The sequence below is a fragment of the Gavialis gangeticus genome, unplaced genomic scaffold (assembly GCF_001723915.1).
Source record: "Gavialis gangeticus isolate Ggan-Ray unplaced genomic scaffold, GavGan_comp1, whole genome shotgun sequence".
NCBI lineage: Eukaryota > Metazoa > Chordata > Crocodylia > Gavialidae > Gavialis > Gavialis gangeticus.
This window is the reverse complement of record NW_017729006.1, coordinates 1,681,227-1,696,226: the sequence shown is the minus strand read 5'-3', so window position 1 is coordinate 1,696,226 and position 15,000 is coordinate 1,681,227. Positions and strand designations below refer to the sequence as shown.

At 39.0% G+C, this 15,000-nt stretch overlaps 1 protein-coding gene across 5 annotated transcripts in view; it reads left to right on the top strand.

The window, feature by feature from the left end:
• Positions 1-14,820, top strand: part of ZNF385D (zinc finger protein 385D) — a 933,534-nt gene extending 918,714 nt beyond the window's left edge. For all 5 annotated transcript variants that reach the window (XM_019508749.1, XM_019508750.1, XM_019508747.1 and 2 more), the window contains 4 exons: positions 4,710-4,943; positions 7,213-7,391; positions 8,703-8,804; positions 13,914-14,820. In XM_019508749.1, the coding sequence (XP_019364294.1) occupies positions 4,710-4,943; positions 7,213-7,391; positions 8,703-8,804; positions 13,914-14,147 (749 nt within the window). In that variant the 3' untranslated portion in view covers positions 14,148-14,820. The remainder of the gene's footprint in view (positions 1-4,709; positions 4,944-7,212; positions 7,392-8,702; positions 8,805-13,913) is intronic.
• Positions 14,821-15,000: the final 180 nt, after the last annotated feature.

Genomic DNA, 15,000 nt, shown 5'->3' with positions numbered 1-15,000 from the left:
AATACTACTATGCATTTGCATTGTGTTGCGGTTTTTGCCACACAATGCTAAATGGCTACTAAATAGTAAATCAATTTCACTGTATAAACCAATTGTGCTTGATGTTTTTGCCTTATGGGCCAGGTAAGTGGTGCCAGGTCTATCTACAGGCCAGATCTGGTCCATGGGCCCGCTCCAGCATGTGGTGCTGGCCCAGGCAGAGGGCAGGTCAGGGAATGATCCAGCCATGCAAGTCCAGGACCCTATTAGCCTTGTGGGGCTTGAACTTCTGGACCTCAATCCAGCCATGTAAGGGTTGGAAATTGGGCAGCAGGGGAATGGACTGGATTTGGCCTCTGAGCTGTGGCTGAGCACCCCAATATAAACAACAGTGAAATAGCTAATGCAAAACCACTTCCACAGACTATAGCTAACTGTATAGGAGCGGACAGTGTAATATGCATTCACTTTGCTCCATAGTCTCAAAAATTGTATAACACAATTTTTTCTAAAATTACAAAATCTATGTCTTTAAAAAATGCATACTATCTTTTTTCATCCTCTGATTTGGTCAGAAGACTGAATTTAATGAGGTCTAATTGCCTGAAGATGTTAAAATTGAGCCATTTTTTAGATATACTGAATATGTGTGCAAAAATAAACATGCAAACCACTTTTTATGGAAGAAAAGGTAATCTTCTTTGTAGCACAAAATTGGGAAAATGATTTTTTTTCCTCAGACTTTCCCAGAAGATTCTCTTTTATATACAAGAACAGGTTTTTATGATGAAAGTGTCTGTGTAACCTTATAAGAGCATTTTTTTACCCTTGTAAATGCAGACATACCACAATGAGTAAAATTATTTCAGGTTTATTTGTGGTTTGATTGAAACTGGATCCTGCTTCTGGAATTTCACAGTCCAGTGAATTGACTTAAACAGGGTCAGATACCCTTAGGATACACAGATAAATAGATCTGTGCATCTTTTGGAGCTTAAACTTCATTGAACTAGATGCCTGCAAAAGAAACAAATAGCTTGTGTTATTGTTGACAAGTGTAAGACCTGATTTTGAAATGGAAATATTCTTAGTATGCACGAAGAGACAATTCTATTCATGTTAGTTTTCTGTACACTATTTGTATTTCTATTTGTAGTAAACCTCTTCTCAATTTTGGAAGAGCTCACATCTGTGCAGAGAAATAAAATGCCATGCACTTAATATTTTTATTGGTGTAAATGCATTCAAAACAGTTACTCAAGAAAAGTATGCTAATATAAAGTGCATTTGAAAATATTGAGGCAGGTTAATCAAATAAAAGAAGGAAAAATGAAAGAATAGAAGAGAAAGGGAGAATTCTTAAAGATTAATAAAGGCAATTCATTTGCTTGCTTTACCACACCCAGGTCCTTCTCCAAATGTGTAAAGCTGACTGCTCTAATTATAATGTATGATCATATCTCCTGCTTGTAAAGGCAATTTTAGTTTCAATTCTAATGTTAAACTAAAACATCTCCATGTATGGGGGATGAGTTACACTTCAATCATGTTATAACTGTGAAAATATAAATTTCAAAACAGAAAACGAAAGCTAATAAATTCCTAGGGTTTACAGGTAAAAGGGACATCCTAGTCCACTATGTGGCTAATGCAGGATTGTCCCCTACAGTACAACTTTGCTCAGTCCAGTTTTGAAACCAGTAAGGGCTGTACTCCTGCCTAAGGAAAACTAACCCACAAACTCAGATACATTACTGATTATGTTATTTCCTTAATAGCATGTTTTACTTTGCTGGATTTCATCCTATAACTCCTATGAATATCTCTGTATACCACTCTTCTTAACAATTCCACCCTCTTCCTTGTTTTTTTATCAGCAGCATAATGGTAGGTGGGCAAGCAGGGCACAAATACTGGGTACTGCCTAAGGGAGCCACCAGAACAAAGCTAAGGGAATGTTTCATCCTCCTATCCCCCTTTTCCCTCAACCCCTGCTCCTTCCCTGCATAGGCTCCAGCTCTGGCTTTGCGGAAGAGCAGAGAAGCAGAGGTGTAGTGCTGCAGTAGCAGTTGCCAAAGGTTCGCTGCAGTGGGCAGCAATGTAACCCCCCTTTTTACTACCAACAAAACAGCGGGGGCGGGTTTTGGCCATTTGACACGGGTTGGTAGCAAAAAGAAGGAGACAATATCTCACTCAGCAGCAGTGAACCTTCAGATGCTGGTCCTGCAGTGTCTGCAGCTGTGACCTAAGGCACAATACTAGCAAGGTATTACCCTGTTTACATTTTGGATACTCTTTGATATTTATCTTCAGTCTTAATTCATTGTTATTATTTTTGTTACTCTTCATTACAGTTTGTTCCTTAGGTACTTGAGGGGCCCTGAACCAAAATGGTTTTAAGCACAATAACACTAGGAACATGTGGAGCCATGTTCTACTATTTTTATTCACATTGGGGCAGCACCTTATCCCATGGGCAGTCTCAATGAAAGAAATGGACCTATTGATGGAGAAAGATGTTATCCAGTCTGAGAAAGCATAGCAAAATTTGAGCATTCTGTTTCATTTGAGAAAGCCTTTAGGAAACATAAGGCACCTGCTTAATTTAAGGCATATATTAAAGTCCCATTGAGTGCTTTCCTGTTTCAAGACCTTGTAGGGGAATTATCACTTCTCTACTCCATAATCTGAAATGTCTATTATCCACTTAAGAAACAGCATTGTTTTGTTACTATTATAATCTTATTCCTTATTTGTGGTCCAGGTTCATCCTTGGATCTCAGATAGAATAATAATTACAAATTTGTGGACAACTATGGAGAAAGTTGTAGAATATTTGAGAGCTAAGATATAACTCGCAGGCTTTGTTTTGTACAAGTGATCAGGTCATATTTCAAAGCTGTAAAAAGAAAATTGCTTTTCCTGACTGTAAATAAAAGACCCCACAATTTTAATTGATTGGATTTTTAATTTTTAAAAGGACATGTAGAGCTGGATTCATAAAAGGAGACCTAGACTCAGAGCTCCAGTGTCTAACATTTGGGCATCCTACTGCTTAGGGAAATTCTGATACCAGAGTTAGACACCTAACTCTCCCTGTACAATGTCTGGGGAAAGTGGGTGCTTAAAATGGGTTTTTAAAAGTGTGCATGTGCAAGACAGAGCTACCTAAGCTAGTCTAAAGTAAATGAAAGAGAGGTGATAGTCTCAGATCACACCTCAAAGGGAGATAGGCAACTTTCTTCCCTCAGGATTCCCAATCATTGACCAACTCCTGGAGTTTTGCCTGCACTGGGTTAACCCTTTCCCATCATGATACATATTAAAGAGGAGGTGATCAAGGTGTGGTTTTGTTTTTGTTTTGTTTCACTTTGATTTGAATAACTCAGTGGTTAGAGAAACAGAGTAGGATGTGAAGGATCCAAAGTCAGATCATCCAATATTTAACTAGTTAATTATTCATTCGAGCAGGGACTTAGGCTTGATTCTTCCATGTCATGCAGAAGTGCTCTGATCACTGGACTGTACTGTCAATCTCTCTTTTTTTTCCTTTTTCTGTAGCACAGTGAATATTTTTAATACTACATGAACAACGTTCACAGCAGAGTTTGAGAGATGTCCATCTTAGACTACCAATAACCTGGCGATTAGGGCATTCTTCTGGGAAAATGGGTTCCGGGTTCACTTTCTTGTTCAGTTCAGATATTATCTCTTAGACTTCCTGAGCAAATGCTCTAACTACCGGACTAATTGGGATAAGGAATGGGATTACCATCAGTCCTTCCCTTCTGCCTTGCCTCAAGTAAACCAGGTTTCTAGAAGGCCTAAAGAATTAGGTTTAACAGCATACCTAGAAATGCCTAGCTTGTGAAACCTGTTGAGCTCCAGGCTCTGATTTTTTTTCTTGCTGCTGGGAGTTGCATGGTCATGTGCATGCTCTATAGCAGAAATTTAGGTGCCTCAGAACTGTGTCTGATGGAAACTTAAGTGTCTAAGGACTTTAGTTGCATCTGTGTATATTCAAGTTTTAGATCAAAGTTTCTAAGGACTTAAGAACCTAACTCTTTGTAGATCTACCCCCTAAAGCTGAATATAGGTGCCTTTTGTATGTTAAACATCTAAAATCAGAAAAAATCATGATAAATATAATAGACTGCATAATGTATCATTATAAATACTTTTTAAAAAAGTGATATAATGAGTGTGACTTTCTACTTTTGTATCTTCAAGTACTATAGAAGGATCAGGTGTACCATTTTACTGTTTGATCTTCATCAGAGTTATTTCAGAGCCTGAAGTTTTTTAAAAAGCACAACTATTACATTTTTAAGTTAGATTTTTAGTAAATAGTATGTTGCAGTCATAGCACTTGACATGGACTGAGAACAAATGTTAATTGCCTGTTTACTTATAACTGCTGTGACTTCTCTTACATGATTAACTTGCATACATACAGGATAGTGTCAGTGGTCTAATGTACCTTTGGGATTTATGAATTCTGTATTTAGAAAGTGTTTGTAACATGCAGGGGACAGAATAAATGGTGTTCCAAAGTAATGTTCTTTTTGTTAATGTACAATAGGAAATGAGAAAAAGGTCAGGTTTAGTTCATTACCGTTAGTCAAGTATCACTAGAATATTATGCCTCTCTTTGTGGTTGCAGAATTAAAATTCCAAATGAAAAAGGTCAGAACATTTATTTTGTTTCCAACTCCTCCTTTTCACTGCAGACGTTACCACAGGGACACCAGCAATATCAACAACGACAACAGTAGAAATCCGGAAGAGCAGTGTTATGACAACTGAGATCACCTCTAAAGTTGAAAAAATCCCCACAACAGCCACTAGCAGCACTACATGTCCGTCCGTGGAGACTGAAGAAGAAAAAGCAAAAAGGCTACTTTACTGTTCACTATGCAAAGTCGCTGTCAACTCCGCCTCACAGCTGGAGGCGCACAACAGTGGTGAGATGTAGCAATTTCTTTTCTGTCTCAAGAGCTCTGCAATTATCTTCCCTTGAATAGATTAGATCTCTTGCAGCAGGGGACAAAGAGGTGGCATAAAACTGGCAATTACATGGAATTCATTAACTATTAAAGAATAAAAATGACAAGCAAAGAGTCTTTTATAATGAGAGAAAAGGAATCCTAGTGCATACAACTTACTAGTTTTCCTTCATATCAGCTTTTATTGCTTCCAAATATAATGGTGGTAAGTGACAGCTTGTGCTCTGTTACCTTTTGGTGTTCAGAGTTTGCATACGTTCATTTATGTTGAATAGCAAATTGAATATGAGTGCTAGTAGCTTGGTCAGAAATCAAACAAACGATACTGAAACAGGGGGACACTGCAGTGACAAGGTTTTGAATTCTTTGCTCTACCTTGGTTTTTGGTAACCATAACGCAGCAGTTTTTAAACATCCTAAAGTCATGAAATCCTTTCATATCACTTCTTCTGCCACAGAACCCATGCCCTCATCCTATGAGCTGACACAGAGCCAGACAACCGGGCTTAGCAATGCACTGCCTTCTAGCCCTCCGCCAGTACCTCCAGCCTCTATGCAGAACTCCTGATGACCTACTGTGGAACTGGAGGCTTCCATGAAACACAGTTTGGAAACCACTATCATAATTAGTTTTTTTTAAAGTCCCTGGCCTGAAACACTGACCATGGCTGTTGTTTGGCAGGTGCTTGACTAAATATATGCAACTTCTCCTTTCCCATAGATCATTGCATTCTCACCACTGCATATTAGAGACACCCAAAGTCAACAAATAAATGGTTGTGAGGCAGGCATCCCCTCCATTGCCTCCACTAGAACAGACCTCCAAATATTTCTGGCTGCATTGGGAAACTTTCAAGGCCTTCCCTAATGTATATAAGAGATTAAACCAGATCTTAGGAGATAGTGTAGAGCAGAGAGAACAGAGTTTAAGAATAGGGAAGAGAAAAGCAAACATAGCTTAAGGCCTGAAATCTAGAGATAGAGATTACCTGCCAGCATCCAAATGGAAAAAAGGTCTTAGGTTATAATCAAAGAAGAAATAATAATCTTGGCACCACTTTAGTGCTGATTTAAAGGAATATTCTGCTTTATTGCTTCTCATGAGAAAACACAACTTCATCAGGTTTAAGTGCTGTGCATCTTCTGGTGTAAATCTGTGAGACCCCCACTGAAGTCAGTAAAGCTGTACTATTTTATCACAAGGCTGAGTTTGGCCAAATGTGTTTATCATGCTACAAGCCTTCAAGTTTTAGGTTTCTAATGTAGTAAATACACCTGCATAGTAATCTATTTTTCAGCCTTCTTTACATGGAAATAGTCCCTTGACCCTCATTGAACAACCCTATGGAAGTCAATAGTGTAAACTGGTCTTCTACACAGAATCATAGAAAAGTTTGGTTGGACCTCCAGAGGTCTTCTAGTGCAACCTCTACTCAAGGCAGGATTATCTCTATCCATACAAGTTGCTGTACAACTACAATACAGATTGCCCAGACACTAAAAGCACCTTAACCTGCCATGGCAAAAGTAGAGGGATGAGGACTGTCAATTTTCCACTGCTGCACAGGCTGTTACAATGCACTTGAGAGATCAATGAGTAAAGTTAACACAGTCTTGACTTTTTTATTGTTTTTATGTCTACAGTTTATTTGCATAGCTAGAAATGTAGGCAGTGCATGTCGTTCTTCATGTTTTGATTTGTGTCTCAGGTCATTAAGATACTTAGGAACCCATGAAACCTCTACTCTTTGGGGACTGGAAAACTGATTATTTAATTGCAGTTTTTAAGTTTTGGCTACTTAACACAAAATATTTATCAACCCACCATGGAACAGCTACAAATCAGAGCCAACTACATCTTTAATAGCTAAATCACTCGTCCTTTTCAACTTCATCTCAGGTCTTATTAGCAGCAGGAGTTAATGAAAAGAAGTCACACCCATTTAACTTCACCTCAGGATATCCAGAATGTGCCACTACTTATTGATGCTGGCTGCTTCATTCTATCTTATTGCCTAAATATCCATAATTTAATAATTAAATACTCAGTAATTAATATCAAATATGCAATATTATTACTTTATAATCAAACAGATATAGGCAATGTGCTCACATTCCAAGGGTAACACATGGGACAAAACTGAGTTCTACATAACTGTTTAGAATAATTATACAGTGCAACCAACTTGCCGAAGTTATTTCTGTTTCCCATTTCTAATACCTCCAGGGACTAAGCACAAAACCATGCTGGAAGCTCGGAATGGAAGTGGAACTATTAAAGCTTTTCCCCGAGCAGGCGTCAAAGGCAAAGGGCCTGTTAACAAAGGAAATACAGGCTTACAGAACAAAACGTTTCACTGTGAAATTTGTGATGTGCACGTTAACTCGGAGACACAACTTAAACAGGTACTTAAGCAGCTTGTAGAAAGTGAATTCTTGGCTCTTCCTTTGTTTTGCTGGGGTGAAGTAGCAAGACAATCAGCATGTCATTAGTATGACAGCTCACATCTAAATGGAATTTGCTGTTTTCACCCTTTGTACTCAGGCTTTTGTTCGCTGTGTTTTGTTTTTGGTATGGTTTTCCATCACAAAAAGTGTATTTTCTCTAAAACGATTGATTATATTCATTTTTTGAAACTGTTAGAATCTCTAAGCTTACAACATTACAAATGTCTTTAAACTAGCATAATTGTCAAGACTTTATAAACCCTGTCATTTTATGTGCTGCGTGATTTTTGTATTCACAGAGATGTGGAGGTGTGTGCAGAGAATATATTTACCAAACATTGATAACTGGTGTAAGAATGTGGGATGTTGCTTTTTTTTTATCTGTGTTATTCTGCAGCCAAAAACCATGACCTCGAAATTGGATTTACACTAAGTTAAAGGCAGTCTTTGTCTCTCAGATGAACAAAGCTATTGTTCTATAAAACACTTAGTTATTTTATGCGCCTTTTGTAATTAAGCACTTGTTAAGGAACTTCACAAGGATGAAAATAAACACTGTAAGGGACTAAATTTCAACTTCTTTATACTTCTATTAAAGTTTTTCACCTTCATTTTCCTTCTCACAAGAGCTCTTTACAAACCAATAAGGAAAGAATGGAAAGAAATTCCTGGTATCTAATGTTGCAACAGAATCTATAAAGGAAAACTATTGTAAAGCCCAGTAGATTTTTTTGCAGGTGAATTTACTGTAGCTATATTGCCACTCAGCATGCTACACAGCAGACTTTCAGGTGAAAATGTGAAAGGTTCTCTGTCCTATGGATACTAAAATCCTCAGACCACTTGGCTTATGAGTAGGGAATGCCCCTGTATTTTTGAGAACTGCTCTGCAGCTATTGATTACATCTTTTGTGCAGGATAGGATTTTTCAAAAACATCCAGCATTGGCCTAATTCCCTTCCTGCAGAACTCAGCAGAGCTGAGACATGCATTGATTATGCTGGTAGTACAGTTAGGTTGAACACTTCTCAAAATATAGATATAATACATGAAGCACAAGAGAAAGCTTCAAGTTGAAACAAGTCTAAATTATTAATAACTAAGGTATTGGTTTATTTTATTTTGCTGAAATAAATTAACACTATTGTGGAGAACAATAGTCACCAACACACTGGAGCATCTTTGTGTTAAGACAGTAGTTGAAATGTACTATGAATGCCATGATATTTATTGGAGGAATATAATTTTTAAATATTCTTTTCTTTGCAGCACATAAGCAGTAGAAGGCACAAAGACCGAGCTGCTGGGAAGCCACCTAAACCTAAATATAGTCCTTACAACAAACTTCAAAAGGGAACACATCCTCTAGGGGTAAGTCCATTATTTGCTTCCTCATTGTGTCCCACTAAGTAGAATTTTCATAAAATACCTTTGAAAAATGTTTTTAAAAATATGAAAGTGCGTGTTATGGGATGGAGGAGTGCCAGGCAATACAGTTTAGGACCTAGGCTTCTGATTCTATGGCTTGGGACAGTTTATAGTCTCAGAGGAGAGGAAAGAAGAAAATGGCATCAAACTATAAATGCCCTGCTCAGTACCCAGTTAAGTCATTCGACGACTTTCCATTGATTTCAGTGACCAGTGGACTATGCCTATAGGCACCCTTCTTGGAGCTGTATTGGAGATGACTGAAGAAGGAAAACCCATTGCAGGGTTATAAGGAAAAAGAATATAGATAGAAGACAGTTCCCAAAGATCCTGTCTGCATCAAGCACAATGAATAACACACAAAAGTGTAAGGCTGAGTTTGGGAAATGAGGCCTGCCACCAATTATGCAAAAAAAAAAAAAGTATTTTTAATTCTAATTTTGTATTAAAAAGAGCTGGATAAAAACTAAACTTAGTGAAAAATCTGTCATTTGATTTTTGTGCAAATTCAATCCAGGCCTGGTCACATTATTCTCCTACAGGAGAAACTGTTGGAAACTCAGATCTTGTTAGCTTCAAAGATGCAATGTCAGACTATAAAATTATATTTTAAATAAAATCCTACTGTCTTGTTTTTAGTTAAGATGTGCTCTAATTCTCTGGTTGCGTAGTGCAGTGGGAACCAAACCTTTTGGCAGGCATGCCACAATATAGCCCAACCCCCTCATCCACTGCTACTCTGATCCCTTTCCCCTGCTTGCCAAGCTTTTCTGCTTTCTGCTGTCTGCCCTTTGTTCCTTTCCCTATATTCTGCTCTGTTTTCTACTTCCTGCCCTATATCTGCCACTGTGTTATTTGTCCCCTCCCCACTCTGTCACATACAGAGACTGCTTGAACCACTTTTGGCATGCATGTGGCAGCTTAGTTGCCCCTGGTAGAGTGGGTGTATCCTGGCACACCTCTATTCAGTGGTCTTCCTGGGTTCCCTATATGGTCTTGTGATGACCTGATTAATTCATGATTTCAACTGGAGTGTTTGAAGAATGATTTTAACAAATCCCTGGAGATCTGTATTTCAAAAATGTATTTGTGTGTTATATTGTGTGCTTGCTGCATTGGAGACAGATGTTCAGGGCCTTTGTCTTCAAAAGTCTAATTCTCTTCCAACTGATTTAAAGACACCACATTTAAAATGGGGGGGGGGGCAGGGCTTTTATCCTGAGTAACCATTATGCCTCATTCATAATCATAAGACACCCATTAAAAATCTTAGCCAGTGCTGTAATTCTATTCAGTGCATTACCTGCCAGATACATTGGTATGAGAATGGCCTCATAGACTATCTCATGAACCCTATGGATATGGGGGTCTTCAATACCTAAGAATAGAACAGAATAGAATAGAATAGAATCAGCATGATGAGAAATGTAGGACACGGATTACCAAAATTTCACTGACTATATATTATTACGTTCAGGAAATTCTTGTTCTTCAGCAGGCAAAAATAAGTGCATAATTATAGTTACTTATTTATATTATGGTGGCACTTAGGAGTCCTGGTCAAGGATCAGGGCCCCAGTGTGCCACATACTGTGCAGACAAGTAGCAGAGAGGAGAATTGTATGTCAAAATGCTCACAAGCTGCATATCAAGCAGGATATAACAGGTGGGCAAAAGAGGCAAATGAGATGGCAGGTGAGTCGTAAGCATAAGCTAGCAATAAAACAAGTGGAGATCCACAGAAAAGTGGAGGCCATGATAAGGTTAAATCAGTTTGGAATTTTTCCTACTAGAAATGAACATGGAAATGACTGTCATTTGGAACTCAAGTGAAATAGGCAACAAGCCAAAAAAGCACTAATTTTGATTGTAAATGTTTCTGATGAGCTTTAAAGCTGGTTATCTTCGTTTGCTCAAGATTAAGTGCTTTTCATGTTACTTAAGCCCAAATTCTCTTGCTCTTTAAATGCATATAACAGGTGTGCATAAGGTATAAATTTCTATTCAGCCAAAGCCCAGGGCTAGTAGGTATTAGATGCTTGCCAAGAAGAGCCCTTCCAGGTTTTTAGCTCCAATTTTAGCTCCATTATTAAGCACCTCTAGCTGAATGGTTAAAGCACTTTTAGGAATCAGAAGACCCAGGCTTTCTAGTGGCTTGCCCAGAACAGTTTTGAATGGCTAAAAGAAAGAGTCTTTACTATTTCCCAGGTGATGGTATTCCATAGTTTAATTCAGCTCACTCATAGTATGTACATGAGGAGTCATCCTACCCCTCTCTCAACTGATGGAAGTAGCACATGAAAAAGCAAACTAAAAAGAAACAAGGTGGTTATTCAGCTTTTTTGGCACTTTTCAAATCCATGGTTTACACACTGAAAGATCTCATGAAAAATATGCTACTGTATGGTTTATCTGATGAGCTATTTTTTAAATAAAGATAAGAAATATTTAAAAGTAAATAGAGTACATAAAAGGAGGGGTGGATGCCTTTGCCTTACTAAAGAGTGTGCTTGGGCTTTTCAGTGTAACAGGTATCAAGAAAATTCCATTAGCTAGATTTTCATTGGAACAACAGGGAGCTAAATGAAGCAATTCACTTTCACAGAGCAAAAGCTGGGACAGTCCCAGATGCTCCACTGCCAACAAGTAACAGCTCTGAAATTAATGGTGGTTGTTCAATTTTGGGGCCCCCATGCACTTGCACAATTTTCAAACATCAGCTCTGATCAGGACTTTGCCATGTACTGACCCAGAACCATTTTTTTCAAATTCCTGATGAAAGCCCCACTTCAAAATTGGAAACACTAGCCACAGGCCCCAAATTAGGAACTTTCCTGGAAAATCCTGAACAGTTGGTTACTTATTTAGGTGTTCAACAGCCATTACATTTCAGTAAAGTATTTACCTTTCCTTTTTGCCGTTAGAAAATTTCCCTTCCCCTACTACCCAAAAGTCTTCAATGATCCTGAGGCCAGCAAATAGGGGAGGAGGTATTAAAAGATACAGATGGTATGTAAAGAAAAACTGAACTTTTGATACTGGATTAGGTTGATCACGAACAGGTGAAATTCACTATTGGTTTATGCCAAATTCTTCTGTTCTGTCCCATGGGAGAATCCTTCAGGATGCAAATAGTTATGTTGGTGCATTGGGGTGTGATTTGAATCCTTCCTCTGTATAAGTGAGAAAATGTGGTTTAATTAAGTAAGTGAAGAATGCCTATACTTATAGGAAGCATAGGCACACCACAGCTTACTGAGTGATACACTGTCATCCCAGGGATAAATTTGGGATACCTTCTGCACGTCTAACAAATGATTGTTAATACATGGATGCAACAAAGTTCCTCTATGTTGTTTTAAATTATCCCCAGACATATTCAACCATGTATGTGGGTCGTATATGTTCAACAATTGAGGAAAGAAGGTTGGTTAAAATGTGGTTACTCTTGCCAAGTGCTGATGCTTTCATAAAACTGCTCTAATGGAACGCTACAGTGATTTCAGCCCTCTACCATAGGTAGTCAAACAGGGTTGAAACACCTATCGGAAATGAATTGCTCAGAACCATGTTTTTGAGACACCTACCACTATTTCATAGTCTCCATGGGTGCTCTACATGAGACATTTATTGTGTAGTTGACTAAGTAACTGCACTGTAAACATCTCGGTGTCTACACATGGATCCCTCTTAGAGCACACGAAACTAATAAACTCTGCAGCAGGGTAGTCTTGTAAAATACAAGTATGGGGCAGCCCGTGGAGATGGGGTGGCGGGCGGTGCTGCTTCCCTCCTCCCCCTCCCCCCCATCTCCATGTGCTGTATGCGGGGCTGGCTGGGGCACAGGTTTTCTGAGCATGAGGGCTGCCTGCCAACTAGGCCCACAGTGAAGCACCCTGTGCCCCAGCTAGACGTCCTCTCACTTCCTGCAGCACATGGAGATGGAGTGAGCATGAGCAGCTGCTTGTTGCTTATTGCTGTGGAGCTTTTTCATGCACAGCAGCACACATATAGACTGCCCTGGCTGGCTGGGGCACAGGGTTTCTTAGTCTGAGGCTGGCTGGCAGGCAGCCTCCACACTGGGGCATCCTGTGCCCCAGGGCAGCCTCTTGGCAGCACATGGAAACAGTAGGGGAAGGCAGGAGAGAAGTTTTCTTGCTGAGACTCCTGGTTAGCCCTGGAATGAGAAACCCTGTGCCCCAGCTATCCAGGGCGGTATCTACATGTATGCTGTTGTGCATGAAAAATCTCCTGAGCAATAAGCTCTGGCATTTATTTGTGTGCATTAATCACACGTGTAGACTGGCCCCATAAGTATGAATGGTGTCTTTAGTGAGAAAGGTCAGCAGAAGGTACGGTCAGATTCATAGATGATGCAGAGTGGGACATAAGAACTGCATCTCCCATTCAAATGCACGAGAAATCAGAAGACTTCCATAGCTGTTGCAAGATAAGTTTTATTATATTCTTTTGCAGTGGCTAGAGGTAATAGTCACTCATAGATGATCTTATTTTAAATAGATCTTGAATCACAGCAGAAGTGAAAGAACCTATGTTGTCGTGCTCTGAAATGGGATGATTTTTCACTAGGTTGTGGTCTTCATCATCCGACTGTCCAAGTGGTTGCTTCCTAATTGATTGCTGTTTCTTTCCTATTTGGCTCTTGCAGGATCTCTGAACACCCCCTCCCCCATTCCTTAATGTGTGTGCAGATTGTGCTTGCTCAGCCCCCAAGGATTCACTTTGATTTTTTCATTTGAAATGGCCTATTAAATTATAGGACTCTATGATAAGATGTGAAACCAAGATCAAAATAATATCAGGTTTCAGTAGCCTCCACTAAAATATCACTGAGATGCTCATTCCTAGTTGGAGTGTATGACATAGCATCTTCTTTGGAAACTGTCACAGAGCTGCAGCTCACTTTTAGTGTCAGTGACTAATACCACTCCTCTCTCTTTTTGATTTGTAATCTAAGAAAAGGTACCTGTCATATGGCTAATACGAACAAATTCTGTTTCTTTCTGTCTTTGTTTGTTCTCTTCCCCACAGGTAAAATTAGTATTTTCAAAGGAACCTTCAAAGCCAATGGCTCCACGTATCTTACCAAACCCACTAGCAGCTGCAGCAGCAGCTGCTGCTGTGGCTGTGAATTCCCCTTTCAGTCTTCGAACAGCCCCAGCAGCTACCCTTTTCCAGACTTCAGCACTTCCTCCAGCACTTCTACGACCAGCTCCTGGGCCTATACGGACCACCCATACTCCTGTGCTGTTTGCTCCTTACTGAACTCCAAACAGGAATCAGTTGTACTGCAATAATTTTTCAAAACAATTCAGAAAAGCAAATCAAGAACATTGAACTATGCAGTGTTTATTTATAGTTTAAAGTATATACGAAGAGCCAGGACTTTTGATAGAGAATTGGACAAATTCTAAAAGGGGGAAGGGGCAGTATTTTCTCCAAATGAGAGCATTCCTCTTGAATACTGATCGTTTTAGAAGTGATCTCCAGCATTGAGTCATAGTGACCTATAGAACTTATGAAGCCTTTTTGACTGTGCTTTTTGGCACATGTTTCCCTGCAATGTCTTTCCTGCTTTATGAAACAACTTACAAATTTGTCTAAAGGGCATTAACTGGTTCCAATGTACATAAAATACTTTATTCTGTAGATTAAAAGAAGAAGAAGAAAAAAAGAAACACTGTGAATAGTAGTACCCTTACTGATCCTCCTGCCAAATCAGCTGTTACCGGGTATTTAGCTGAACAAAAATAGATACAATAGTTGTCTTGTAAAACAATAGTAGTGTCTCTATCTATGCCACTAGGTTTCTAACTGAGTTGCAAGAGATGAAACGAACAAATTATTTCACTTTGGTAAGTAGCCAAGATGATGATGACAATGTGGAGCTGTTCCTAGTTAGCAAACTTTCTTTTTATCACCTGTAGGGGAAAAAAAAGACCAAGTTCAGAGACATAAAGAAGTTCTGTGGTCAGGACAAATTAACAGCTAAAGAAGATTTAGCACAAAAATCTGTAAACTGTACACAAAATAGGGCAAATTTCTATGTAACTGAAACTATATGTGTGTACAGTGCTTGTATCCAAAAGCAGTAATTCATACAGAGCAGAAGTTCATT